This window comes from Rattus norvegicus, chromosome 2 (genome assembly GCF_036323735.1).
Source record: "Rattus norvegicus strain BN/NHsdMcwi chromosome 2, GRCr8, whole genome shotgun sequence".
NCBI lineage: Eukaryota > Metazoa > Chordata > Mammalia > Rodentia > Muridae > Rattus > Rattus norvegicus.
The window spans coordinates 223,862,308-223,889,469 of record NC_086020.1 but is presented as its reverse complement, the minus strand read 5'-3'; the positions used below and the strand labels follow the sequence as shown (position 1 = coordinate 223,889,469).

Sequence of the window (27,162 nt, the reverse complement as noted above, 5' to 3'; positions counted from 1 at the left end):
ATTCCTTACCTTCCAAAGGTTTACTGTACAATTTCCAAGTATTTTTATTTTTGTTGTTTTTATGTGTTTTTATTTTTTTCCATTTAAAAGAACCTATACTACCAAAAGGGAGAATTTATTCTCTACTTTTGATAATCCCATTATATAGATGTTAGAACATCTGGGTATATTTTCCTTTTCTTTTAACTTTTAATATCTGCAATCTCTTTATCCTTTTGTTCAAATACTTTTGGGAGGATTTCTAAGGTTTATCTACTCTTGGTTTTTCCAGTTTCCTAGAATTCATTACATCCCTTGTTTTAATAATTGCATATATTTCATTAAAACTTTGTGTTTTCCTGAGAGCTTATTTAATTACTTAATAAACGTGTTACCATATATTTTAGAAAGCATGCGGTTTTATTTTAAAGTGTTAACGCTATACTCCCTGCATTGGCCGTTTCTTTCTTATGGTGGACACTAAGTGTAAGTGGTTTTGCACATGTTCTCAGCAATGCCCTGATCTCTTCCTCACATCTCCACAGTGGAGCATCTCAGTGCAGCACGGCTCCACTACACTGTTACTGACAGAGTAAAAGCCTCCTAGCAGTATGATTTTGATACAGCTTTTCATTCATTTTTAAAATATATGAATTTTTATTGTACAAAAAGCTCCATTTGTTAGTTGCTGGTATGATATCCACTTATATCTTAATATTTTCCATAAAATTCTAGGTGTTGATTTATGCAGAATATTTACACTTATATGTAGCCTGTCACACTTACACTGGATGCCCAAACCCACAGACATAACCAAATGACATAAAACTCCTATAGAAAAATTAAACTTTCCTTTCATTGAATTCATTCAACTCTGTATCCTTCTCAAACCTTATAAACTATAATGCAATTATGAGCTCTGATATAATATGTCTATATCTAGTCAACTTGTACAGCAAAATATCTCATTACTATATAAACTTCCTCTATAAAAAGCCAATTCTAATGATCACACAATTTACTTTATTAGTTTAATATTTTATACATACCACACAAAGCTCAAATAAAATTATCCCAAGAGACCATACATCTGATTTGGGGCCGGAGGGCAATGGCTTTTCACTGGGCACATGATCAGTGCTTTTGAAAATTCCTTGTGCAATCACCTCAGGAGCCAGATATGAGGGGTACCTGTGACACATGCGACAGTAACAGACAAGTACGATGAGCTACAATGGTGACAACACACTCTTGGAATTAATGCGTGAAATGTGGAAATCCCACATGATTAAACCCACAGTGATGACTAGAGAGAATCTTGAACTAATCACTGAAGTACAGGCCTCATGTCTAGGAATTAAAGCGAAGCATCCAGGAGTCTTTGTCATTTTAAGACACCGTCTCTCTGTGGCATATGTTTAGTTTCTTGCCATATTGCCATTACAGCAGGCCTCTAGGTTCCCAAGTGCTTTCCTTCCTCCTTACAGTCAGTCTGCTGTTAATAGTGAACTGCTTTATCATTTCAACTTTGAAACAGATATTAATTTCAACGGTGTCATATTTTGCTCTGCTGTTGCTGTGATAAACACTGGGCAAAAGGAACCTGGGAAGGAGAAGTTAGTGCTGCTTACAATTACACTCTGTCTCTGAGAGAAGCCAGAGAAGCAGCTCGAGCATGAACTGAAGCAGGGTTCATGGAGTAATGCTGCTCCCTGGCTTGCTCATATGGCTTTGCTTTTTTAGACCACATACCCAGGGGCGGTGCCACCCACAGTGAGGTGGGCTTTCCCACATCAACTGTGAATCAAGAAAATTACCTCAGAATTGCCTACAGGCAACCTGGTGGAGGCATTCTTCAATTACAGTTCTCTCTTCTCAGATGGCTTTAACTTGTGTCAAGTTGATAAAAATCTAGCCAGTACAAATGACCCCTTGTCCACTTGACATACATGTACATCATTATTAAACTATAACTTTTCCTTTTTTGTTTGTCCTAAGATCTCATGTGAATAATACAATATAAAACAGTATACTTTTGAAAGTTCCACAGTCTTTAAAGCTTTAAACATTTGTATGTGCACAGTTTCAGGGCTGAACTACTGGTAGCGGTAACTATTAAGTGTGCTATTCCTTGGGGCAGACTAGTTCTTCTTTTGGGATAGTTGTTTGCAGTCCTGCTAAGTCTAGTGCATGCCTTCTAGTATTGGCTTTTCGAGCCATTTTTAGATGGCCTGCTGGTGTGAGACTTCATGAATGTAGTATATGGATTGAGTAGGCAACATTTATGTATTTAAGAACATACACACTGTACACACACAAACACACATATGTAGCAAAAAATCAAAGAAAAGGAGGCCATGATTTTGAAAGGATTGGGTTGGGGGTACATGAGAGGGTTTGGAGGGAGAAAGGCAAAGGGGAAATAATTGTAATCACATACTTTTTAAAAAATTTAAAAATTCAAACATTTAAAAAAAACGCCCACATATACATGGAAGTTGAACAATGCTCTACTCAATGATAGCCTGGTCAAGGAAGAAATAAAGAAAGAAATTAAAGACTTCTTAGACTTTAATGAAAATGAAGGTACAACATACCCAAACTTATGGGACACAATGAAAGCTATGAAAAGAGGAAAACTCATAGCTCTGAGTGCCTGCAGAAAGAAACAGGAGAGAGTGTATATCAGCAACTTGACAACACACCTAAAAGCTCTAGAACAAAAAGAAGCAAATACACCCAGGAGGAGTAGAAGGCAGGAAATAATCAAACTCAGAGCTGAAATCAACCAAGTAGAAACAAAAAGGACTGTACAAAGGATCAACAGAAGCTGGTTCTTTGAGAAAATCAACAAGATAGATAAACCCTTAGCCAGACTAACCAGGGGACACAGATAGTGTGTCCAAATTAACAAAATCAGAAATGAAAAGGGAGACATAACTACAGAATCAGAGGAAATTAAAAAAATCATCAGATCCCACTACAAAAGCCTATATTCAACAAAACTTGAAAATCTGCAGGAAACGGACAATTTCCTAGAAAGATATCAGGTACCAAAGTTAAATCAGGAACAGATAAACCATTTAAACAACCCCATAACTCCTAAAGAAATAGAAGCAGTCATTAAAGGTCTCCTAACCAAAAAGAGCACAGGTCCAGATGGGTTCAGTGCAGAATTCTATCAGACCTTCATAGAAGACCTCATACCAATACTGTCCAAACTATTCCACAAAATTGAAACAGATGGAGCACTACTGAATTCCTTTCAATGAAGCCACAATTACTCTTATACCCTAAACCACACAAAGACCCAACAAAGAAAGAGAACTTCAGACCAATTTCCCTTATGAATATCGACGCAAAAATACTCAATAAAATTCTGGCAAACTGAAACCAAGAGCACATCAAAACAATCATCTATCATGATCGAGTAGGCTTCATCCCAGGCATGAAGGGATGGTTTAATATATGGAAAACCATCAACGTAATCCACTATATAAACAAACTGAAAGATAAAAACCACATGATCATTTCATTAGATGCTGAGAAAGCATTTGACAAAATTCAACACCCCTTCATGATAAAAGTCCTGGAAAGAACAGGAATTCAAGGCCCATACCTAAACATAGTAAAAGCCATATACAGCAAACCAGTCGCTAACATTAAACTAAGCGGAGAGAAACTGAAGCAATCCCACTAAAATCAGGGACTAGACAAGGCTGCCCACTCTCTCCCTACTTATTCAATATAGTTTTTGAAGTTCTAGCCAGAGCAATCAGACAACAAAAGGAGATCAAAGGGATACAGATTGGAAAAGAAGAAGTCAAAATATCACTTTTTTGCAGATGATATGATAGTATATTTAAGTGATCCCAAAAGTTCCACCAGAGAACTACTAAAGCTGATAAACAACTTCAGCAAAGTGGCTGGGTATAAAATTAACTCAAATCAGTAGCCTTGCTCTACACAAAAGAGAAACAAGCTGAGAAAGAAATTCGGGAAACGACACCCTTCATAATAGTCCCAAATAATATAAAATACCTCTCGGTGTGACTTTAAGCAAGCAAGTGAAAGTTCTGTATGATAAGAACTTCAAGCCTCTGAAGAAAGAAACTGAAGAAGATCTCAGAAAATGGAAAAATCTCCCATGCTCATGGATTGGCAGGATTAATATAGTAAAAATGGCCATTCTACCAAAAGCGATCTATAGATTCAATGCAATCCCCATCAAAATACCAATCCAATTCTTCAGAGAGTTAGACAGAGCAATTTGCAAATTGTTGTGGGGAGGGTGGTAATGGAGAGAGGATGGGGAGGAGAACGCCCATAGAGAAGGGGAGGGGGAGAGGTTAGGGGGATGTTGGCCTGGAAATCAGGAAAGGGAATAACAATCGAAATGTAAATAACCCAAGTTAATAAAGATGAAAAAAATTTTGAAAAAAAAAAGTCAAGCATCATTTTAAGAGTTGAAAGTCTCTCAACTGTGGGTTCCTGTAAAATAATAGTTAAGTTATATTCTTCTTATTCCAAGGGGGAGGAACCAGGACATAGTCATAATCAGATTCAAGCAAATCAGAATTCAACATTATAAATATCTAACTATCCAAGAATACTATGAACCCAGAATGGAATTATTAGACACAATATGTAGACACTTTCTATTTTAGTATCATATGCATGTGTGTATGTTTTACAAATTTATGTGGGTACCATAATCTAGATTTTTTCTCCTTAATTTACATTACTTTACAACAGTAACTTGAGGCAAAATACATGCAAATACATGTGACATCCCCACCTACTATTATTGCCAGAATTCATATTTATATGTAAAATACAACTCATTCATGTCTGGATATACGACTTGAATAAAACTAGTTTATTAAATTGTTAAATACTTATTCATCATCATACTCTTTTAATATATCATGTATATTCAAGTCTGTAGGAACGTTTGCCTTCAGGTGATAATACTGCTGCTCTAAGTGAATATGTGGAGTCTGTAGAAACAGCTACAGAGTAATAAAAAAGCACCAGATGTAATGGTCTAGCATTTGTGTTCCACTCTTTGATCTGTGCGTTTTTATGTTGTGGCACCAGAGATGGCCTTGCACAGGCCACGCAATTGCTCTGTTCAACAGACCTGTGCTTTCGTTTCAGTACAATCTGACTGGGCTTTCTCCTTAGTAGGAAGGAATGGGGAGGGCCCCACATACTTGTTTATACTAATATATAAAGATGTTCTACCCACATGGATGCGATGTAGACCCAGCGCTGGACTTTCCTCACTGTCATCACTCTGCTACACCCAAAGGTAAACCATTGGTGTTTATCCCTGACTTCCAAGACATTAATTCAAACCATAGTACAGCTAATGGAAAGTTAAGCAAAGATACAATTAAATTGCTATGTCAAAAAATTTTTGGAGAGAAGCAAAGAAGTAACCTTTGCTCTATAATATTCTGGGACCCCTTAACCAGTCTTTATAAAGAGCCTTAAACCAGCTCTTTAATGGAGGGCATCATCTTTCAGTGACCTTCTCTTAAGTGTTTCATTATAACACTCAACAGAAATTACTAGAACTTCACTTTGAACGTGGCTGGTCAGATATTGCAAGTGGCTTTCATCATCTGCAGTTTAAACAGGGCATTAAGCTACTGTCCAATCACAGTGAAGGCCCAATTTCTAATTCTTTCTGATATTCTGAAGCAGATGGTAACACTTATGTGCCTGAGTATCTGTCACTGCAGTCAGCTGTGCGCCTCCTCTGACGGAGAGGCTCTTCCTGGCCTGGCTGTTTGATCACTTATTTTATTTTTCCTGGCTGATGTTTCACACTTTGCTCTTTATACTTTCCAGTAAAATCCTTTGAAACTCAGACTTCAAAGCAAGCTGCACCGAATGCTAAAACAAGACCACGTCTACCAAAGTGTTTTAAATTCAAAATACTTGATACGTTTTAAGAAAACTCACTTCTATTTCACCAGAAAAATAATGTAATCTTAAATATAAGTAAAAAACTTAGCAGTAATTTTGTTGTGTTTTTAGTTTTCTTTCATAGATATTGATTTAGACAAAATACAGAATAGTCACTGCTCTTTGTGGCAAATGGTAATGGTCATTCAAGGAAAAAGCTTGAGCATAACTAAAACTTTAATAAAAATTAAGAAAAGTGTTAACTATTAGTAAAACATTTTTGTTTATGAGTAAAACTGTATTCTACCATTGAACTTATGTGAAATGTTAAGACCGAGTTTGCATAACTAAATAAATAAGCCACTGGTACAGGACATTCACCCGTTTAAGAGTGAGTTGCTCAAGGACAAGAACTAATGATGGCTTTGTGATAAAACAGGCAGAGCAGACGGTCTCAGTCAGTGTCTCCTTACTGACTAACGTCTCAGTAGCCTGGACTATGCAGTGAGTTCAAGGTCAGCTTGAGACAATCGTACTAAAGAACAAGCAAAACAAAAACAAAGAAAGCTAGAGGCCAGGCATGATAGAGTGTGCCTTTCATTCACACAGAGAGAACCTATTTCACAATCCAAAGGGGGAAAAATAAGGGGAAAAAAATCTACCATCTAAGTTTTAGAAAAAAAGGAGAAAATTTTCAAAAATCTAAAAAAGTTTTAAGTAATATTCTACTCTGACATTGTCTTCATGCCTGCCTATCATGACTGCTGGTGCTATGGTGGCAGAACTGATTCTTCGGGTGTCTCAGTAGAAAACCCAAGTGAATACTGTGAAAACTGCAGTGTGATGTCAGTCCAGGTTAGGTGACAATGTGTCACTTTTGGTTTGCTCATTTTCATTACCGTTCTGAAGTTATGTAAGAAAAGTCCTGATTGTGAAATATAAGATTAAGTCTTAGGAATAAAGAGGCAAGAGGTGTACTCTTAGGCTACCACAAAAATGTCAGACATAACAAACTCAGTCACAGTAAATGAAAGGCGGCATACGTAAACGTACAATAAAATGTTAACATGGAGAAGCTGAAGGACACTTAGAAACTCCTTACTCTTGTTGAAAATAATGTAAACTGTAGGAAAAGAGTTACACGATAGGAATGTTTCAGAGGAAGGAAACATACAATAATACAAGAGTCTCTATCAGAAACATATATGGACAATGTAGCATGAAATAGAGTTCCATTCATTTCATGGAGGACAATGTAGACCTGGAATTTCACAGCAGAAGAAATTAGCAAACAGACCTCTTTAAACATACACTTCTATACAGAATTTATCCATTACCTCCAATATCCACAATGAATTAACTTTAATTAAAAAAGTCAATTTAATCTTAGAGAACAAGGAATTAAATAAACATAAAACATTAAATTGAAAGTAAAACAAGGAACTTTCTCCAGTCTATGGATGAATACATAGTATCATTAAGAATCTGGTCAGCTTTCTTACCATAAGCCAATTAATTCTAAAATGAAATGCAATTAATTAAGGAATATCATAAGGTAAACAAGGGCCATGACTTGAGACCCTTTGTGCCCATTATATTAAAGATCAATTCAGGAATCTCTGGAGCACTGGGGAAAACTCATTGTTTACTTGACAACAAAGTATATAAAAATTAAGATACAGTAAGTAAAGAAAAGCTGCTTTCCTGTCAAAAATAACTAACCAAATCCATATTATCAAAGTTTACCAAGGTTAAAACAGAATTAGAAATAGAGATAAACAACCCTTACCCTATTGGGAAATCGACATCATCGCCATGGGCTGTCATGTGATAAAGTCCAAATTTAGCCAGTTTAATGTGACCCTACAATGAAGAGAAAGTCAGTATGAAATACTTCAATACGTCGAAGAAAGTTTTATTATATGTTTTATAAATAAGATAAATATTATGCAATCCAATATAATATTTTTTTTTAAACATTTCCTTTGTCTGACTGTATGCCACAGAGTACCTGAAGATACCAAAGAGGGCATCAGATTCCCTGGAACAGTTGACTGCAGTCATGTGAGCTGTCTGATGTGGATGCAAGAAACCACACTCAGGTTCTCTGGGCAAGCAGCAAGTGTTCTTAACTTCAGAGTTATCTCTCATGGCATATACATATAATATTTTATCAAAATACTACTATTTAAGAATTTATAAACCACTATGATTATTCACAGAATCATGTGGCAGTGTTTAGTGTGCCTTACGTTCATTACATGGGTACACACTTGTGGGTACATGCATACACATATACTAACATATACTAGACTGTCTGGTCAGGGGCTGGAGATGACCCAGTGTGAAGAACACTTGTTGCTCTTGCAGAGGACCAGGTCCAGTCCCCAGCATTCGCAAGGCTGCAAACAACTGACTACTCAGTTCCACAAAACCCCAATCCCTCTTTGGGTCTCTGTGGATGTCAGGCTTGACCATGCCGCACAAATCAATCCACAGGCAAAAACACCTATTTCACATAAAGGAAAAAGAAGTCTTTTATTAAAGGATCAAATCAAAATTTCATTGGACACCTTTGTCACTCACATTATCAACAAGCCTTTTCTTAACACCCCCCCTCCAAAAAAGGGCAGAAGTTGTCATTTTTCTTGAATCTTTGATTATAGTGTTTAATAGAAATTTTGCAATGAATTTTCTTCCAGGGGCTTGAAAAGATCATTAGCTGTGAAACTGTAATGCTTTTATATTTAAGGTTGTGGGCCTCGCCTTTAATGGTTGAGCCACCTTTCCTGACTGTGAAACAGTAATTCTTAGTGTGAAAATTTACAGTTTAAAAAAAAATCAAGATTTTTAAAAATCTGTTACATTTCTAGCTGTCTTTTTGTTGTTTAAGAATAACAGTAGCAGTCATTAACAAGAGCTCCATAGGTAGGCAAGGTTTTACATCCCCTAAGACGTTCCTTTGCAGGCGTGGCTTTCCTTTTGTAAAGCTGGTTGGAAACCGGTTTGGGTGCTCAGCACTAACTCAGCATCACAAACTACATCCTCGCTGGTGCGCCCATGACACCCGCTTCACTGCTGTGAGTTAGACATCAGGAGTGCTGCTTTCTCCTTTCTTTAATCCCGTGGAGAAGCCACATTAAAATTTGAGATTCAGAAAATAACCATATAGAAATAATTGTCCTCAAATTACCCAGAAGCTAGTTCTAATTTATGAGAAAATTAAATTACGATTTTTAATGAAAATATGCCATTTTGCTATCCATTAATGTGTGTGTGGGGTGACTACATTATTAATCTCCGTAAGAGCTCTGATAGAAAAGAAGTCATCCCACAGAAGGGGATTAGGTGTGAGCAGATGGCAAACAAGAGCTACGAGACGGGAAAGAAGGAACCATGAAGATACAAAACGACCTGGCCGTGCTTGTAGTAATGGCGTTCCACATGCATGGCTGACATTGTTGTTGTAAAGCTGGAAGAACTGACGAGCAGGGACAGGCTAGGAGCCTCTCTGTATATCCTTGTGGTGTCTGTCAAGTGGCGGAGTTAAACTCAGTTCACATAAGACACAGTCCTTTGAAAGAAGAGTGAGTGGAGAAAATAGAGCACAAAGCTAGAAACTAAGCTGGGGCGTAGTGGAGAAAAATTCATCGATATAATTTAATAATTGTTCTTCCATCTGCTACAAACCTATCACTTCCATATTCTTTACAAATATTCTGAAAGCACATAGTTAGTCTATTTCTGAATAATGGAGGATTTTAGTAGTTTTCATTCTCAAGCAATATAAAAGTACCTATTATTCACTGAAGATTACCTTCCGATCCAACAGGATATTATGAGGAGACAAGGCCCGGTGTACTATGCCATGCTTGTTCAAGTACTGCAAGCCCTCAAGTACCTCATATGCTATGCACAGAACTGCTGAGTGACTGAAAAGAAAGCAGACATCGAAGATCAGTTACCATGCAATACAGAGTCTGTTTTAAGGAACAAAACGAGACATAATAACGAATTCAGACAGTGACGATTTACTGTACCTTTTCCATTCAAAGAAAGTGGAACAGGGACACCTCAAAAATATGCTTGTATATATTGTGGATTTCCAGATTAAAACAAAACTGATGTGATATACTTACAGTTTAGGCTACAAATAAAACCATCTTTGTTTTCCCAGGGAAAGACTTGAATTTGAGTGATTTATGTATGTAAGTACACTGTCTCTGTCTTCAGACACACCAGAAGAGGGCATCAGATCCCATTACAGATGGTTGTGAGCCACCATGTGGTTGCTGGGAATTGAGCTCAGGACCTTTGGAAGAGCAGTCAGTGCTCTTAACTGCTGAGCCATCTCTCCAGCCCGAATTTGAGTGATTTATAACAGAATAAGATGTACTTGACACTGACAGGCTGGGTGTTTTAACAAATTAACAGTTATATTTTTAAAACATCTGGGACAAATCAATAAAAGTCATATATTCTGCACAAACAAAAACAAAACAGTCCATGAAAATAAGATGTGTTTCATACTATATAGACCCTACATATTTCCATATCAACTTGTAAATCATTCAGTAATTCATGACTTATCAAACATAAGCTTTAAATCTTGCCCTATCCTCTCTAAGTCAAATCTCAGAGATGCCCATTTTCTTCATCATTTTTCCTTTTTCTCTTCCACTGTTTGTCCCTGAATTTCATATATATATGTATATATGTATATATATATGTATATATGGATATGTATATATGTATATGTACAAAGAAATCGTTCAATTCAACCTTCCAACTATCAGTGTTAAATTTTAATAGGAGAGTTTTTTCTAGCCATGTTTTATTTTTAAAAACTATTATCTGAAAGCAACCACAAGAGGTATATATTTTAAAAGAATTAAAAATACTGAGGCAATAGTAAAGACTAAATGGAATCACTGTCTTTGTATTTTGTGGCGGTTGGTTTTGCTTGCCTGTTCTGTTGTTGGTTTGAGACAGGTTTCTCTGTGTCCTACTTTCCAGACTGCTTTCTCCCTGCTCTGCTTGAAATAGTTCTCCAAGCAGTGTTCCCTCGCTATTCTAAAAAAATTCTCTGAATGCTCATCTCTTGCGGATCATAAGCTCACACGTTTGCTTGCTTGTTTGTTTGTTTGTTTGTTTGTTTGTTTTTTAAACACTGGAAAAGAACTCAGAGATCTGCCTGTGTCTGTTAAGCACAGATGATAACAATCTTGGGCCCTACCCTGAAATTACACCTGGGCCTAACTTTGTTCTGATGAAGGCTGACCCTGAATTTAGAAATCTGCCTGCCCTTGTAAACAGAAACAAAAAACTTAGCTGGGTGGGATCTCCTGTGATCGCCACTCCTTAGATGTCTTTATCTCCTTCCTTAGTATCTTTCTGACAAGTTGCCTCACAGCACAGCTGCTTTTGTTCCTTTAGATTCATGAAGCCCTTCATATAATTCATATTTCATCCTTATATTTTACATAATTGATAAATTATGTATATATCTATGTGTGAAATATATTAAAAATTATATATATACACACACACACACACACACATACATACACACACACTGTCACTGCCTACAGGCCCACCAGAGGAGGGCATCGACTGGATTCCATTACAGATAGTTGTGAACCACCATGTGGTGGCTGGGAATTGAACTCAGAGCCTCTGGAAGAGCCATCTCTCCAGTCCCTGAAATCATATAATTTTGGACTCTTGTTTTTGAGTTCTTTCCCACAGCTTAGGGGCTGTCCCAAAAGTCCCAGCATTTACAATTTTGCTGAGACATTACCTACATCTCCCCTCCCAGACTTTGCTGTCTCTGATTATCATGGAGTCATTAACATTAACAAGGAGGATATTCCATGAAAGATGAATGTAAAGACATGTACATTATTATACAAACCAGTCTTATGCCCACAGCAGCCACTGGCACTCGTAGTAGCCTATGCCCCACCACCCTGCCCCCTAAGGGTAATACCAGACTCAGCACTTATATGTAACTGGTACTACTTAACTATTAAAAGATAACACTTGTCTGATCTGGTAAGAATTATGATTCAAGTATACTTGGCTGGGGAAAACACTAAAAAAGACATAGGTTATAGGGAAAAGATTGCATAACAAATCAGTGGTTGCCATGGGCTTTGGGGACTACAAAGGAATAAAGGAGAGTTTGAGGCTATTGGAATTGTTCTATATCATAGTTTTGATGAGATATTCTTTATCACACTAATTAACTATACATTTACAGGGTAAATGGTAAGCTCTGAGAATTAGACCTCAATAAAACTTGCTTTAAAATAGTAAGTGAAATACATTTTCTTTAAAAAATCATTACTAAAACTTGACCCTCTCTCCCAAATTAAAAGTACAAGAAAGAGCAAGAGATTAAAGGGCTGGAGAGATGGCTCTGAGGTTAAGAGCACTGACTGCTCTTCCAGAGGTCCTGAGTTCAAATCCCAGCAACCACATGGGGGCTCACACAAGACCTGATGCCCTTTTCTGGTGTGTCTGAAGACAGCTTCAATGTACTCATACATAATAAATAAACCTTAAAAAAAAAGAGCAAAAGATTAGAAAGCCTCAGTATTCTCTTGCCACTGGGTTGACAACTCTTGTTGCAAGAACCATGGACTAACAGACCCTCATACCAGGCATGAGAATGGTTCTGTGCTGTTGGTGCCTGTAGTCCAAGTGACCCTCAAACAACATAGGCTTGGTTGTTTCCCTTAATCACCCACCTCTCGGGGGTCGAAGGGAAGCTCCTAGTGCTGAAGAAGTAGCACAGTTAGCTTACAGGACTCAGGTCATTAGAGCTGATCTAACGTGAAAGTCTCCTTCCTAGGATCTAGCTTTCAGACTACCAGAGAGAACTATGTCAGCAGCCAAAGGAGAGACACAACTAATGGTCCTACCCAGCTGTGACACTCACTCCCATGAGCCATGATGGCCAGCACTGCAAGACACACGGATGTCTTACCATCAGCTCTGCATGGTCGTCAATAGCTGTCTAAGTGGGCGTAAGGACCACTCAAAGGGAGGGGAGCCATGTCTAGTGCTGAAAACATAGCCAAATCTCTAGGACCAGGGAGGATCAGAAGAGAAACTACTCCTCCCCTAGCTACACTAGCATGGTTCCTCTACTACATTCTACAAGTTACCCTTGCACCAAGAGACAAGTTTGGCTCGCACTCCACATACAAAATTCTCTCTCCAGCCAATGGAGACCATTACAGAAACTGGATAAAATTCAGAGATGGATGGATTGTGGGAAACTTTTGCCCAATGAATACCTTTATAGCACAGCTCCTGCACCTAGGGCTCAGGGAAGATTACTAAGGAGTACGATGAAAAGATTCAGAATACCAGGAAGGCTGCTGTAAGACTGCCTTAGAAAGGCCTGCATGAATAAGACCTGAACAGTGACAATATCAACAGACATGTTAAGAAGGAAGGGCAACATCTCACAGGGTCCCACCCCTAGCCAAAGAACTGCAGGCGGAGAGAGGGAGATTTAGCCTCTCCCAGAGATGAGTGTCTTTATTACTTATCTAATGCAACACAGCCAGCCCTGAAATTGTACGAACACATAACAAAAGTGCTCTCAGCAGGGTGGATTTACATATTTGTGCATATATTTATATGTAGCAAAAATAATTAAAAGATAGGCTATCAATTTTAAAATAGGGGTATGGGAAGGGCTGAAGGGAAGAAAGGAAAGTTAGAAAGTAATGTAAATATATTGTAATTAAAATGCTCAAAAACTTTTTAAGTGAAAAAAAACTTAATTTAAGCATCTCACTTGGTTCTGTAAGTTAATTTTAGCTCCTCTTTTTAGTCTCTCTCTTTTCCCTCTCTCTGTTTCTTCCCCCCCCCACACCTCTGCTTCCTTTTCTCACAACACACACACACACACACACACACACACACACACACACACAGCTTTACAGAATCTTAAAAATTAGTGCCATATTCAGCAGTGTCACTAGAGGTCCTCAGCTGCATAATATTTCAACTCAGACTTCTCTCATGGAATTGGAATCAAATGTTTACAGTGACTGTTTTCATTAAACCAATTTTGAAACAGTTGAATACAGAAGACTTGCTCTACTTTTTATTGTGTGCTTTTATGAATTGATGTGATATTAGATTTGTATGCCAAAAATACATTCATGTTAAAATCTTCATATTAAAATAAAATTTCAAAGCTAAAGTTCATGAAGTTCTTGGCTACTGTGTGAAACTCTAGAATTATGGCTATTGGGCTCAGTAACTTAAATAAAACAGTGAATCAGACTTGCCTCTGCTCTTCCATAACACTTAAGGTTTAGTTTAAAAATTATTTTATAACATAAAAGAAGAATAAAACATTACTATTTGAAGTACTTAAGGCAATGGCAAATGGTAGTTCTGGAACTTTGCATGCTTGTTTTGTCATGAGGTATTTGGGGAAGAAGGTGCTTGGTTTTGGATAGGGTCTCTCTGCAAGGCCCTGGCTGGCCTGGAACTTTCCATACAGATCAGGCTGAGCTCAGAGACCCACCTGTTTCTGCTTCCAGAGTGCGGGGGTTAAAGGCTGCACTACACTTACTTGTCTTAAAGCTGTTTTTCTTCATATGGTCGATAAGTTTGATGATGAAATCTTTTTGTAAGTAATGTAATTATAATGGCTTAAAACATCTAATAGTTAATATATTACATTCACGTGACATGTGAAAGGCTCAGCAGGTAAAAGGCAGGGAAGGCTTAGCAGGTAAAAGCGCTTGCTGCCAAGCCTGGCAGGCTGAGCTTGATCTCTAGAACCCACGTGGTTGAAGGAGCGAGCCAACTCCAGCAAGTGGCTTGCTGACCTCTCTCCACTTGTGCTGTAGAACACGCATCCCCAGCTTCCCACCACTTTATCTAAACCGCACATCTCCAAAGTCAAAATCTTGAAAATAACTAACAGAAAGTATTACAGTTTAGTCAGTAAACTTAGTTTCTATGCTTTGGTTAGAAGCGGTAAGACCCACATAGCCTCATGTGCTTGAATCACCGGTTCCCACATCAGTAATGCTGTGCCGGAAGTACAAGGACCTTTTGGATATCATGTGTAGTTGGGACACACAAGGCCATTGGGGCAGGGACTCAGATTTATAGGCTGACGGCATGACTTCCCAACTTGCCAAGGTGCAGGCAAGCACCCTCAAGCTCCCGATAACAAATCTTTCCTATAATGACGGATGATGTCTCCTGATCCACCAGGCAGAACAAACCCTTCCTCCCCTAAGTCACTCATGCCAGACATTCTGTTAAAGCAAAACACAGGAACCAACACAGAACATAGTAACAAGAATTTAAGTCTGGAGCTGGGGAGGTGGCTCAGTGGTTAAGAGCACTGACTGCTCTTCCAGAGGTCCTGAGTTCAAATCTCAGCAACCACATGGTGGCTCACAACCATCTGTAATGAGATCTTACGCCCTCTTCTGGTGTGTCTGAAGACAGCTACAGTGTACTCATGTATAATAATTAAAAAAAAGAAAGAAAGAAAGAAAAAGAGTCTCTCTAGTAAGTCTTACCGGGTGTCTCGAAGCCTTTGTTTGTAAGTTTGGAGTTACAGGCTAGAGAAGCCCGAGAATGCTGTATGGAAAACTTAACAGATGATTCTGCTGGGACTGTGGAAGACCACAGTGCTGATAGTCATGTGACCATAAAGGCTCTGCTTATCAAGTTTCATAGGAAAGAAGCATTTTATTGGGAATTAGGCTAGAGCAGTGATTTTCAACCTGTGGGTCGTGACCCCTTTTGGGGGTCGATCAACCTTTACACGGGGATCACCTAAGACAGTCAGAAAACAGATATTTATAGTTGATTCATAACAGTAAAAACCTTACAGTTATAAAGTAACAATGAAGCTAAAGTTACGCGTGGGGTCACCACAGCACGAGGAACTGCGTTACAGGTCGCAGCACAGGGATGGCTGTCACCACTGCTCAGAGGCCACTCATCTCTGGCAAATCATCTGGATACTTGCTGGCCTGTGCTGAGGACCTGGGTAAGGCTGGATTAAAGAGAAGTGCACTACTTGTTTGGAGACTAGATAGCACTCAGGCTGTGGTGTGACTAGACTCACGGCCATCTAGCCAGATTTACAGACACAGCAAGTTTAGAAAGGAGAGCTGAAAGAGGAGCCCGAAAATGGCAAAAATGTGCAGTCTGGCGAGGAAATGAATACGAGGCAACTGACAGCCATGGACGAGGGGATGCGGACAGAGCAGCTGCAGGGGTTAAAGCCCCATTAGAGAGAACTCACACACTTCCTCTACACTTTGCAGGAGAACACTGGAAAGGCTCCTTGAGAATAGGATCTCACCCACATACATATCTGGGGCATAAGACAGGACACCCATGTAAAGAACATTCATGTGAAAGGATGGTGCCTGAAAACATAGAGCTTCCATGGCAGACTACTAGAAAACAGTTGCCTAGCAAAGTATTTTCTAAGATGCTCATGGTGCCACAGCAATGGTCTAAGGGGCCAGACTGCATCTTCAACAGCAGTGGCAGCAGCAGCAAAATTTGCTGTCATCCTATGGTGTAACTCGCGTAGGCATACAGAATGCAAAAGTAAGGGGGTCATGGAAGTTTATACTGAGGATCCAGAAGAAAAGCTAGTGGCACCAGATAAAGTATGGCATTTATACTCCTCACAACGAGGCCCTGAGAGGCTATTATGGGAAGCTATGAAGGCCAAACTTATGGTGCTATGCAGACCTCAGCAAGATGCTAAACATGCCAGTAATGTGGGGCATTTTCCAAAGAAAGCTCTAGGTATCCAGTAAAGTCAATGCAAGAGAGTGCATGCATGCTGCTGGCGGGGAGACCAGGGGCAGCAACCCGGTCTATTGGCCAGTGATTAATGTTACAAGGAGGCGTCAAAGCCAGATGGAGCTACAGGGTCTAATGCTTGTCCAGCTGTGCCTTGGTCTTGCTTTCGTCTAAGGCTTCCTTGTTAGTTTCCTATCATTTCTCTTTGGTTTACTTACTCTGACAGTTTATAGAAGAAAGTAACTTAGAAATACTTTTTGGATGGGGCTCACAGTCTGGAGTCTCAGAAGAGATTCTGTTTTAGCAGTAAAACGTTGATTTTTTGAAGTTGGAGTAAATGCATTTTGTATTAGGAGACAGCCATTAGTTTAAACACGTGGCAACCAGCTGGAACAGGTATTTCCTGGAGGCAGTAGGAATAAGCACTGGCATAACGACTAATACATAATCTTGCAGTACTTGGGTAAATTGTAAGATAAGCTTTTGAAGAGAGTCTTAGCCTCATTTTCTGACACGGTGACAAAACACTCTGACACCATAACTGAAAGGAGGAGTTTTTCTGATTCCCAATTTTAAATTTTAGTCTATCATGGCAGGAAGTCACAGTGACAGAGCCTGAGAGAGCTGGCCATGTTACAACCATAACCAAAAGCAGAGAGCAGTGAATTAAAGCATGTGTGCTAGAACTATAAAGTCCAGGTCCCCAAGCCCAGGGAATGGTGTCACTCACAGGAGTGTGGCCTCCTACATCAATTATCAGAATTACGATAAACCGGCACACATTCTCAGAGGCCCTCATCCCAGGTGACTTTAAATTCTGTTAACTTGACAAAGAAACCACCAATCCCCTCAGCTATCTGCAACGTTTCCAAGAACAGATCCTATCAGATTGCAAGAAAAGAGGCCAGGCAAGAGAACCAGAGGTCAGGGCTGCCGAGATAGATTTGGAAATCATTCAGATAGAAGTGTTAACTAAAACCACACATGCTATTTCCTCAAATCAATGATCCATGATATTTCTAAAGGTCACTATATAAGCCAAAACACACATACTGTCAGCAAACCAAGGAGGAAACAATTCTAGACTGTATAAATTCAACATGCTTTTTCACCTTATAAAATCCTAATCCTTTCCATATACATTTTCCTTTGGTTCAGTTGTCTTGGTGTCAGCCTGAGGAAAAACGTTAATGGAGAGGAAACAGATAAATTATAGTTAGCTACTGTATGATGTAAAAAAAAAAACCCAAACAAACAAAAACAAAAACAAACAAAAAAAAAAAAGCAGAGAGAAAAAAAACCAGTGGGGATTATGCTCAAATAATATTGCAAATATATAATCTGTTTGTCTTTAAAGAGCCTCTCTTGTACTCTCAAAATAAAAAGGTTCTTCAATGTACAACTTTTCAATATTTATTAGTTTTTAAATTCAGCATTAGAGGACAGGGTGTTTTTAATGGTATGCTAATATATTTGGAAGTTAAGATTTAATTTTTAAAAATTATGTGATATGTGTACCTATAGGTGGGTATGTTTACATGTGAACACAGATGCCCAGGGTGTCCAGAGCAAGACTTATAAATAGTCTTGAGCCACCCATGGGTCCTGGAAACTGATCCTATATCCTTCACAAAGGCAGCACCAGTTTTTAACCAGTGATGCACCTCTAAATCCCACAGAAAATAGTTTTTAAACTGAAAGAGAAAAACTTCTTTGACTACTGAACTCAGGTAATTAAGCTAAATTTAGTAACTCATTTTTCCTCAGATTCACATTTTGAAATTAAACTTTGACAAATTAACTATCAAAAATAGTTGTAGAAGGTATAAAAATGCATCCTTGTGTCTAAGTTGCTAGGTTGGACATACAACTTACCTTTTATTTTAAAATAACTAGCTGAATGTTGTAAAATTTGAATGTTACTAATTGGCAATGAGAAAGAAACAATAAGAAATTAACTTTCTAACCTGAACACTAGGTAACTTTTCTCAACAAATAATTAACTTGCTAAGGTAAAAGTACACAGGAAAATCACAGTCTGGTTTGACAACAGGAGACTCCAGAATTGATCTGCTACATTCGGAGAATGTTCCCACTGTAACTTGCTTCACTCTGTAAATTTACAAGGTGATAAATATGTAATAAACAGCAGCTAACAATCGGTGATCAGAAAATGTGAGCACTGCCTGATCAAAAGACACACGATCCACCTGCTCCATTTCACCTTCAAAGACTAGTGCCTGTGAAGAACAGGTAATACCATTCTGTTAGAGTAAACGTGAGCATTTTTATAAATTAAGAATTTATAATTCTTATAATTCCTACTTGTAATTCTATAAATCTGTACTCCCCAACTTTCCTGACATAAAACAATCAACCAAACCGTGTTTTAGTATATCTCTGAGAATAAAGAAAAATACCCCTTCAATAAGTATGGGTATTTATGTCATTCTTTCTCCTAAATAATTTATTATCACAGTACAAACACACTAAAATCCTTTATTCTGCCATAAAAAAATCTTCTAAAAAGGCATCTATGAAAGCATTACTGCAAATACTACACATAATCATATAATGCTGAACAGTGCTCCCTAATACTTGAAACCAATGAATATTTACATTACAGTAATACAGATACTTTCCTGCAAAAGTACAATTTTGTGAAATTGGATCAATATCAAGAAAAAACTATAATGACTTTTTTAGAACGGAATGTAAACATATTTTAGTTAATGATAATATGGTTTCCTAATTAGAAAATCTTCAAAAGAACTATTTGAACTAACAATGAACGTTCTCTAATGGGGCCACAGAAAGAAAGCCTTTATTGAAAAATATTCACTTATATTGCTTTGATATGAGCAATAGGAAATGAAAAATAAAATACAATTTCATAAATACTCAATATCAAAACAAAATATTAGGGATGAATTTAACCACAGGAGTTGATGATGCTTTCTGTCAATGTTTAAACCAGTCAGGAACAGGCTCAGGCCTGAGTGGCACTCTTGTCTTATGGTGGCAACCCATACAAAGGGTAGAGAGCTCTCAAGGCAACCTTGCTATTTTGGATACTTTGCAATTACTCTGAGGACATCCCTAGAGTAGCTGCAGAGGACTACTACAACCATGGCTGAATTCAAGCTCCAGACAGGTCCACTGCAGCCATCCATGAGCCTGAGGAAGTACAAGTCTAGAGAAGACAAGCTTCAGTGAACTTAAATAGCTTGAACAGCTGTTTTCAGCCAGTCCAGAAGGGAGCAGCTTTCCTAGTGGCCCAGCACTTTTGTAATTGCTAGAAGCACAATCTTTGATTTGTACAAAGGACTGTACCGTGAGTGATACAAACATCTGTCATACCACATTGATTCTAGTGATACGTCAACTTGGCTCAGCTCTGGAGTCAGCTAGGGATGCCTCCGGCTTGGCTCCTAGTAGTGCAACATTAAGCCCAGCAAAGACTTCTCTCAATTTTGTTTCTTTGGTTTTGGTTTTTATTTGGCCTACTTTTGATTGCTGTAAGCAAACTGACTGGGAGTATGGGGATGAGAGCAACAGACCAAACCAAAGCAGCAGCACTAAGAGGAAGACTAAAGAGACCCTGAGAGCTGCTGAGGGCAGAAATGGAATACAGGGAAGTCTGAGAAGGACAACAAACAAGAGTGTGGCCCTGGTGGTTAGCAGAACCAACCAAGACAGCAGCCAAGCCTTACAAGGCACTGGAGATATGTAACTGGCCTCTGTCAGACACTGAGGAGTCTACACCTTAAGCCCAAGAACTCTAATATTACCCATGAGTGGAGCTTCAGAATCTAATATATGAGGCTTATCCAGAAGGTCCACTTTTCCTGCTACTGCTACTGCTTAGAGCTGAGGTTTTCACTGTCTGCTAAGTACCAGGCTGCTGGCAATCAGAACCCAGAGCAAGGCAGCCTCTAACCTGAGCACCTAGAACCAGTCTCTTCTGCACTTTGTTGCAGGACTCTAATTCCACTGAAAGGAGCTTCAGGTCGACCACCTTGGTATTTGGTGTTTCTTTTTTTGAAATAAGTGACCTTGAACTCAGGATAGTTTGGAGTTCTTCCTTGTGTACCCTCCCCTGTCCCTTGCCACTATGTTTGAGAACTCCACAGGTTCAGAGGGATGAAGTAGAAAATTACGAAGATAATTTTGAGTAAATCCATGAAAAACTGTTTAATAGTGTACTTGTAATTAAAAAAACTAAATAACACTAGTCTGGCTAAGACAACATAAATTTATTGAGTCACTGAAATAACTGAATTATACTTTATCATTAAGTTCTACCCAACTCAGGATTACTGTCTCATCCTCAACATGTAATTACTTAACAAGGTTCACTCTTCTCCTGGGGCTACCAGTGTACACTGAGAAGCTGCCATGGCCCCGTTCAGGAAAGGGTTCCTGGCTGGTGGAATAAATCCTTAGAACTAAGTTGTCAGAGCTCTCACACGGATAAATCTTCTCAAGTGCTTTGCAGAACGCTAGCATTGAATTTCTATGAATGCTGTTAATCAAAGCTCCTAGAGTAAGGACCTGTACTGAATGTTATAATCATGGAATAGTAAAGGGACCAGAGCCCTTCGGTTTCTAGTCAATGCCTCTTTGTTTGCCACTTTCCACTTCTCGTGTCTTCGTCACATGTTTTGCATTACCTTGCAGGTCTCCTTTCCCGTAGAAGGTCTTCCAAACTCCGCTCACAGTGCTCTGCTACCACCACCAGTCTCTCTGAGAAAAACAAAGCATATCCGCCTTATAATTAATACACGGTACAAACAAGAACATATATTCCTCTAAAGTTACTAACATACAGCACAAAAACAATATTTAAGCACTATCTGTCTTCGTCGTGTGCATGTGTGGCTAGTCTTCCTAACGTCTATCTGGCCGCTTCCTCTCAGTCTCTCCTTTATGTCAGCACCCCATCTACCCAAACTGAAATGCTCCCCATCTTCTACACATAATTCATCAGTCTTCTGATGGTGTTTTCTCCTCATCTACTACTTAGTGCTAAGGATACAGAACTCCCACATTTTATCTCTAGTCTGGAACTCTCTTGGCAGGCAGCAAGAGCCCACCTTTGGCTTCAGTACAGGACTCACTAGCCAGCTGGCCTTGAAGGTCAGATGCTCTCCTAGAATGCACAAAGCCCTGCCCTGAATCACCAGCACTCCATAAACCAGGGTGATGACACATGCCCGGAATTCCAGCACTGAAAGGTTGAAGGGGAGACAAGGACTTCCAAGGTCACCCTTAAGGACATAGCAAGTTAGAGGCCAACCTGGGATATACCAGGCCCATGTCTAAGCAAACAAACCAGAAATACAACCTGCAACTCAAGAGAGACAAACAACATATACATCTTTCCTTCCTCAAACCCCACACAGAGTCTGCTATTTGTATCCCTCAACTGCTTCCATCCACTGCCATCTGGGTCTAAGCCAGCACTATCTCTAGGTTTCCACAACAATCTCTTAACTGCTCCTTTCACATAATTAGAGGCCTCCTCCCACATATTTTCACCCTAAATCACAAGTGAAAAGATAGTAAATCAGAATAAGAAATTCGTTTCCTAGTTTCTACTATTTATTCAGAGTTTGAGCATTCTCATCCTTTGTGGAAATACGCTTGGGTTCCCATGTCTGAAACACTCTTCATCTATACCTTTGTTGTTGTTGGTGGTGGTGGTGGTGGTGGTTTGGCTTTTGTTGTTTGCTCAGTTTGGAGTCAGGGTTCTATGTGTATCCCTAGCTGTCCTGCAATTTGCTCTGTAGAGCAGGCTAGCCTTAAAGTTACAGCAATTGCCCGCCTGTCTCCCAGGTGCTAGGATTAAGGAATGTGCGACCACTGCCCAGCTCATCTCAATCTACTAAAAGAACTTTTGTATGACATTTATTCAATGGTGTGTGTGTGTGTGTGTGTGTGTGTGTGTGTGTGTGTGTGTGTGTGTGTGTCTGCGTGTACTCACACCCACTCTCACTCATGCCATCATGTACATGTGGAAGTTAGAGGAATTTGCAGGAATTAGTTTTTTCCTTTCACTCTGTGGGTCCTAAGAATCCGAATAAGGGTGTCAGGCTTGGTGGCAAATGCTTTATCTGTTGAGCCAGCTTGACAGCCTTTTTTCAAAACGGATATATTTTATGTTCTGTGTGTCACAATTAATGTACAAATGTGTCTGTGTGACCATGCTAGGGGTGCATTTGGAGGTCAGAGAACAACTTGCAGAAGTTGGCTCTCTCCTTCCACTAAGTGGGCTCCAGGGATCCAACTCAGGTTTGTCACCTTTTCTACTCAGCCATTTTCCCAGCCCCCTACATTTCAGCTTCTCATTTCCTGTCATGTAATATACTCTTTAAAACAGACTATTTGAGCTGGAGAGATGGCTTAGCCCTTAAGAGCACTGACTGCTCTTCTGGAGGTCCTGAGTTCAAATCCCAGCAACCACATGGTGGCTCACAACCATCTGTAATGGGATCTGATGCTCTCTTCTGGTGTGTCTGAAGACAATGACAGTGTACACACACACACACACACACACACACACACACACACACACACACACACACACCAAATAACCAAAAATAAAAAATAAAAAATAAAACAGACTATTTTTCCAAGGCTCAAATGTTAACTTTTCTACTCCATTAGCACATGATCTTGGGAAATGAAATTTACTAATCTCTCAATGCCAGTTTCTTCTAAAAAGGAAAAAAAATAACATCCACCTCACAACATGGATGAGGGTAAAATGAATTCACATACAAACAGGACAGAAAATAGCTTCAAGCACAGAGCCAACAATGTTAGCTTTCACTATTATTCAAGATTCAGGCCTCAGTAAACATGACTTCCTCAAGAGATTTCTGGTTCCTCAGAACTGAGTCCCTACTCTTATAACATATTCTACACCTCTCCATTGAATCACTAACACTGCATGCATTTTTACTTAGTGCCATGCTTCTCTACTTAGATAATATAATTTGGTTTCCAGTCTTCCTATGCGCCCAGAGGTAGGACTGTACCACAGGGCTTGGATACAAAACCTGCCTGCAGAGAGCTGGTCTGCCAGGAGCTCTCTCCCAAAGCCCACAGCCCACAGGCAAACATCACTTTCTACTTATTGACTGTCCAAGGAGAGACACACCAGGAGCATACAGAGTATTGAAGCCTCAGGGCGGCCTAAGATAGGACCCTTCAGGTCTCCATCTGTGCTCAGAGCTAAGTCTGTCCCAACAGAGAGCTGATCTGCCAGGAGTGCTCTCACTCCAAAGATTACAGGCCCACAGGCTCACAGGCTCACAGGCTCACAGGCCCACAGGAGGGACAAGCTCCAGTCAGAGACAGCAAGACCAAATAACATCAGAGATAACCAGATGGTGAGAGGCAAGTGCAAGAATCTAAGCACCAGAAACCAGACTACTTGGCATCACCAGAACCCAATTCTTCCACCACAGCAAACACTAGAAATCCCAATAAACTGGGAAAGCAAGATTTGAATTTAAAATCACATCTCACAATGTTGATAGAGGACTTTAAGAAAGACATAAATAACTCGCTTAAAGAATACAAGAGAACACAGGTATACAAGTAGAAGCAGTTAAAGAAGAAACACAATTACAGCAAAACACAACCAAACAGGTGAAGAAATTGAACAAAATCATCCAGGATTTAAAAATGGAAATAGAAACAATAAAGAAAGCACAAAGGGAGACAACCCTGGAGATAGAAAACCTAGGAAAAAGATCAGAAGTCATAGAGGCAAGCATCACCGACAGACTACAAGAGATTGAAGAGAGAATCTCAGAGGCAGAAGACACCATAGAAAACATCAACACAACAATCAAAGGTAATGTAAAAACGCAAAAAGCTCCTAACCCAAAACATTCAGGAAATCCAGGGCACAATAAAAAGTCCAAAACTAAGAATAATAGGTATAGAAAAGAATGAAGATACCCAACATAAAGGACCAGTAAATATCTTCAAGAAAACTCCCCTAACCTAAAGAAAGAAACAGACAAGAAGCCTACAGAACTCCAAACAGACTGGACCAGAAAAAGAAATTCCGCTTGTCACATAATAGTCAAAATACCAAATACACAAAAATGAGAGACTATTAAAAACAGTAAGGGAAAAAGTCAAGTAACATGTAAGGGGAGACCTATCAGAATTATACCAGACTTCTCAACAGAGACTATGAAAGCTAGAAGATCCTGGAAAGATGTCATACAGATCCTAAGAGAACACAAATGCCAGCCCAGGCTACTATATCTAGCTAAACTCTCCATTGCCATAGATAGAGAAATCAAGATATTCCATGACAAAACCAAATTTACACAATATCTTTCTATAAATCCAGCCCTACAAAGGATAATAGATGGAAAACTCCAACACAAAGAGGGTAACTACACCCTAGAAAAAGCAAGAAAGTAATCTTGCAACAAACCCAAAAGAAGAAAGCCATACAAACATGATCCTAACTCTAACAACAAAAATAACAGAAAACAATCATTATTCCTTAAACTCTTAACAACAATGAACTCAATTGCCCCAATAAAAAGACATAGACTAACAGACTGGATACGTAAAGAGGACCCAGCATTTTGCTGCATACAGGAAACACACTTCAGTGTCAAAGACAGTACCTCAGAGTTAAAGGCTAGAAAACAACTTTCCAAGCAAATGGTCCCAAGAAACAAGCTGGAGTAGCCATTCTAACATCAAATAAAATAGACTTTCAACCAAAAGTTATCAAAAAAAATAAGGAAGTACACTTCATACTCATCAGAGGAAAAATCTACCAAGATGAACTCTCAATTCTGAACATCTATTCTCCAAATGCAAGGGCATCCAATTCATAAAAGAAACTTTACTAAAGCTCAAAGCATACACTGCACCATACACAATAATAGTAGGAGACTTCAACACACCACTCTCATCAATGGACAGATCATGGAGACAGAAACTAAACAGAGACACAGTGAAACTAACAGAAGTTATGAACTAAATGGTTTAACAGACATCTATGAAACATTTCATCCTAAACAAAAGAATGTGCTTTCTTTCAGTACCTTCTCCAAAACTGACTATATAATTGGTTACAAAACAAACCTCAATAGATAAAAGGAGATTGAAATAATGCCATGTATCCTATCAGATCACCATGGACTAAGGCTGATTTTCAATAACAACAGAAAGTCCACATAAACATGGAAGCTGAACAATGCTCTATTCAATGACAACTTGGTCAAGGAAGAAATAAAGAAATTAAAGACTTTTTAGAATTTAATGAAAATGAAGGCACAACATACCCAAACTTATGGGACACAATGAAAGCAGTGTTAAGAGGAAAACTCATAGCTCTGAGTGCCTCCAAAAGAAACTGGAGACAGCATACACTAACGGCTTGACAGCACTCCTAAAAGCACTAGAATAAAAAGAAGCAAATACACCAAGAGGAGCACATGGCAGGAAATAATCAAATTCAGGGCTGAAATCAATCAAGTAGAAACAAAAAGAAATATAAAAAGAATCAACAAACCAGAAGCTGGGTCTTTGAGAAAATAAAAAAGAGAGAGAAACCCATAGCCAGCCTAACAAGAGGGAACAAAGACATTATCCAAATTAACAAAATCAGAAAGAGAAGGGAGACATAACAACAGAAACTGAGGAGCCACACAAAGACCCAACAAAGAGAGAGAACTTCAGACCAATTTCCCTCATGAATAGCGATGCAAAAATACTCAATAAAATTCTTACAAACCGAATCCAAGAACACATCAAAATGATCATTCACCATGATCAAGTAGGCTTCATCCCAGGGATGCAGGGATGGTTCAATATATGGAAACCCATCAGTGCAATCCACTATATAAACAAACTCAAGGAAAAAAAACCCACATGATCATCTCATTATATGCTGAGAAAGCATGTGACAAAATTCAACACCCCTTCATGATAAAAGTATTTAAAGATCAGGAATTCAAGGCCCATATCTAAACATAGTAAAAGCAATAGACAGCAAACTGATAGCCAACATCAAACTACCCAGAGAGAAACTTGAAGCAATCCCACTAAAATCAGGGATTAGACACGGCTGCCCACTCTCCCTGCTTATTCAATATAGTACTTGAAGTCTTAGCAGAGCAATTAAACAACAAAAAGAGGTCAAAGGGATACAAATTGTAAAGGAAGGAGTCAAAATATCACTATTTGCAGATGATATGATAGTGTACTTAAGTGGCCCTCAAAATTCCACCATAGAACTCCTACAGTTGATAAACAACTTCAGCAGAGTGTCAGGGTATAAAATTAACTCAAGCAAATCAGTAGCCTTTGTCTACTCAAAGGATAGACAGGCTGAGAAAGAAATCAGGGAAACAACTCCCTTCATGATAGCCACAAATAATATAAAATACCTTGATGTGACTC

General features: G+C 38.9%; 1 protein-coding gene across 4 annotated transcripts in view; it reads right to left on the bottom strand.

Annotated features, from left to right (window-relative positions):
- Tbck (TBC1 domain containing kinase) overlaps positions 1 to 27,162 on the bottom strand; it is a 172,340-nt gene that overhangs the window by 132,628 nt on the left and 12,550 nt on the right. For 3 of the 4 annotated variants that reach the window (XM_039102101.2, NM_001415033.1, XM_063281663.1), the window contains 4 exons: positions 21,387 to 21,459; positions 9,713 to 9,827; positions 7,685 to 7,758; positions 1,029 to 1,170 (listed from right to left, as the gene is read on the bottom strand). In XM_039102101.2, coding sequence (XP_038958029.1) covers positions 1,029 to 1,170; positions 7,685 to 7,758; positions 9,713 to 9,827; positions 21,387 to 21,459 — 404 coding nt within the window. Of the gene's footprint in view, positions 1 to 1,028; positions 1,171 to 7,684; positions 7,759 to 9,691; positions 9,828 to 21,386; positions 21,460 to 27,162 lie in introns of those variants that run through there. The other variant, XM_039102098.2, reaches the window with a different exon arrangement.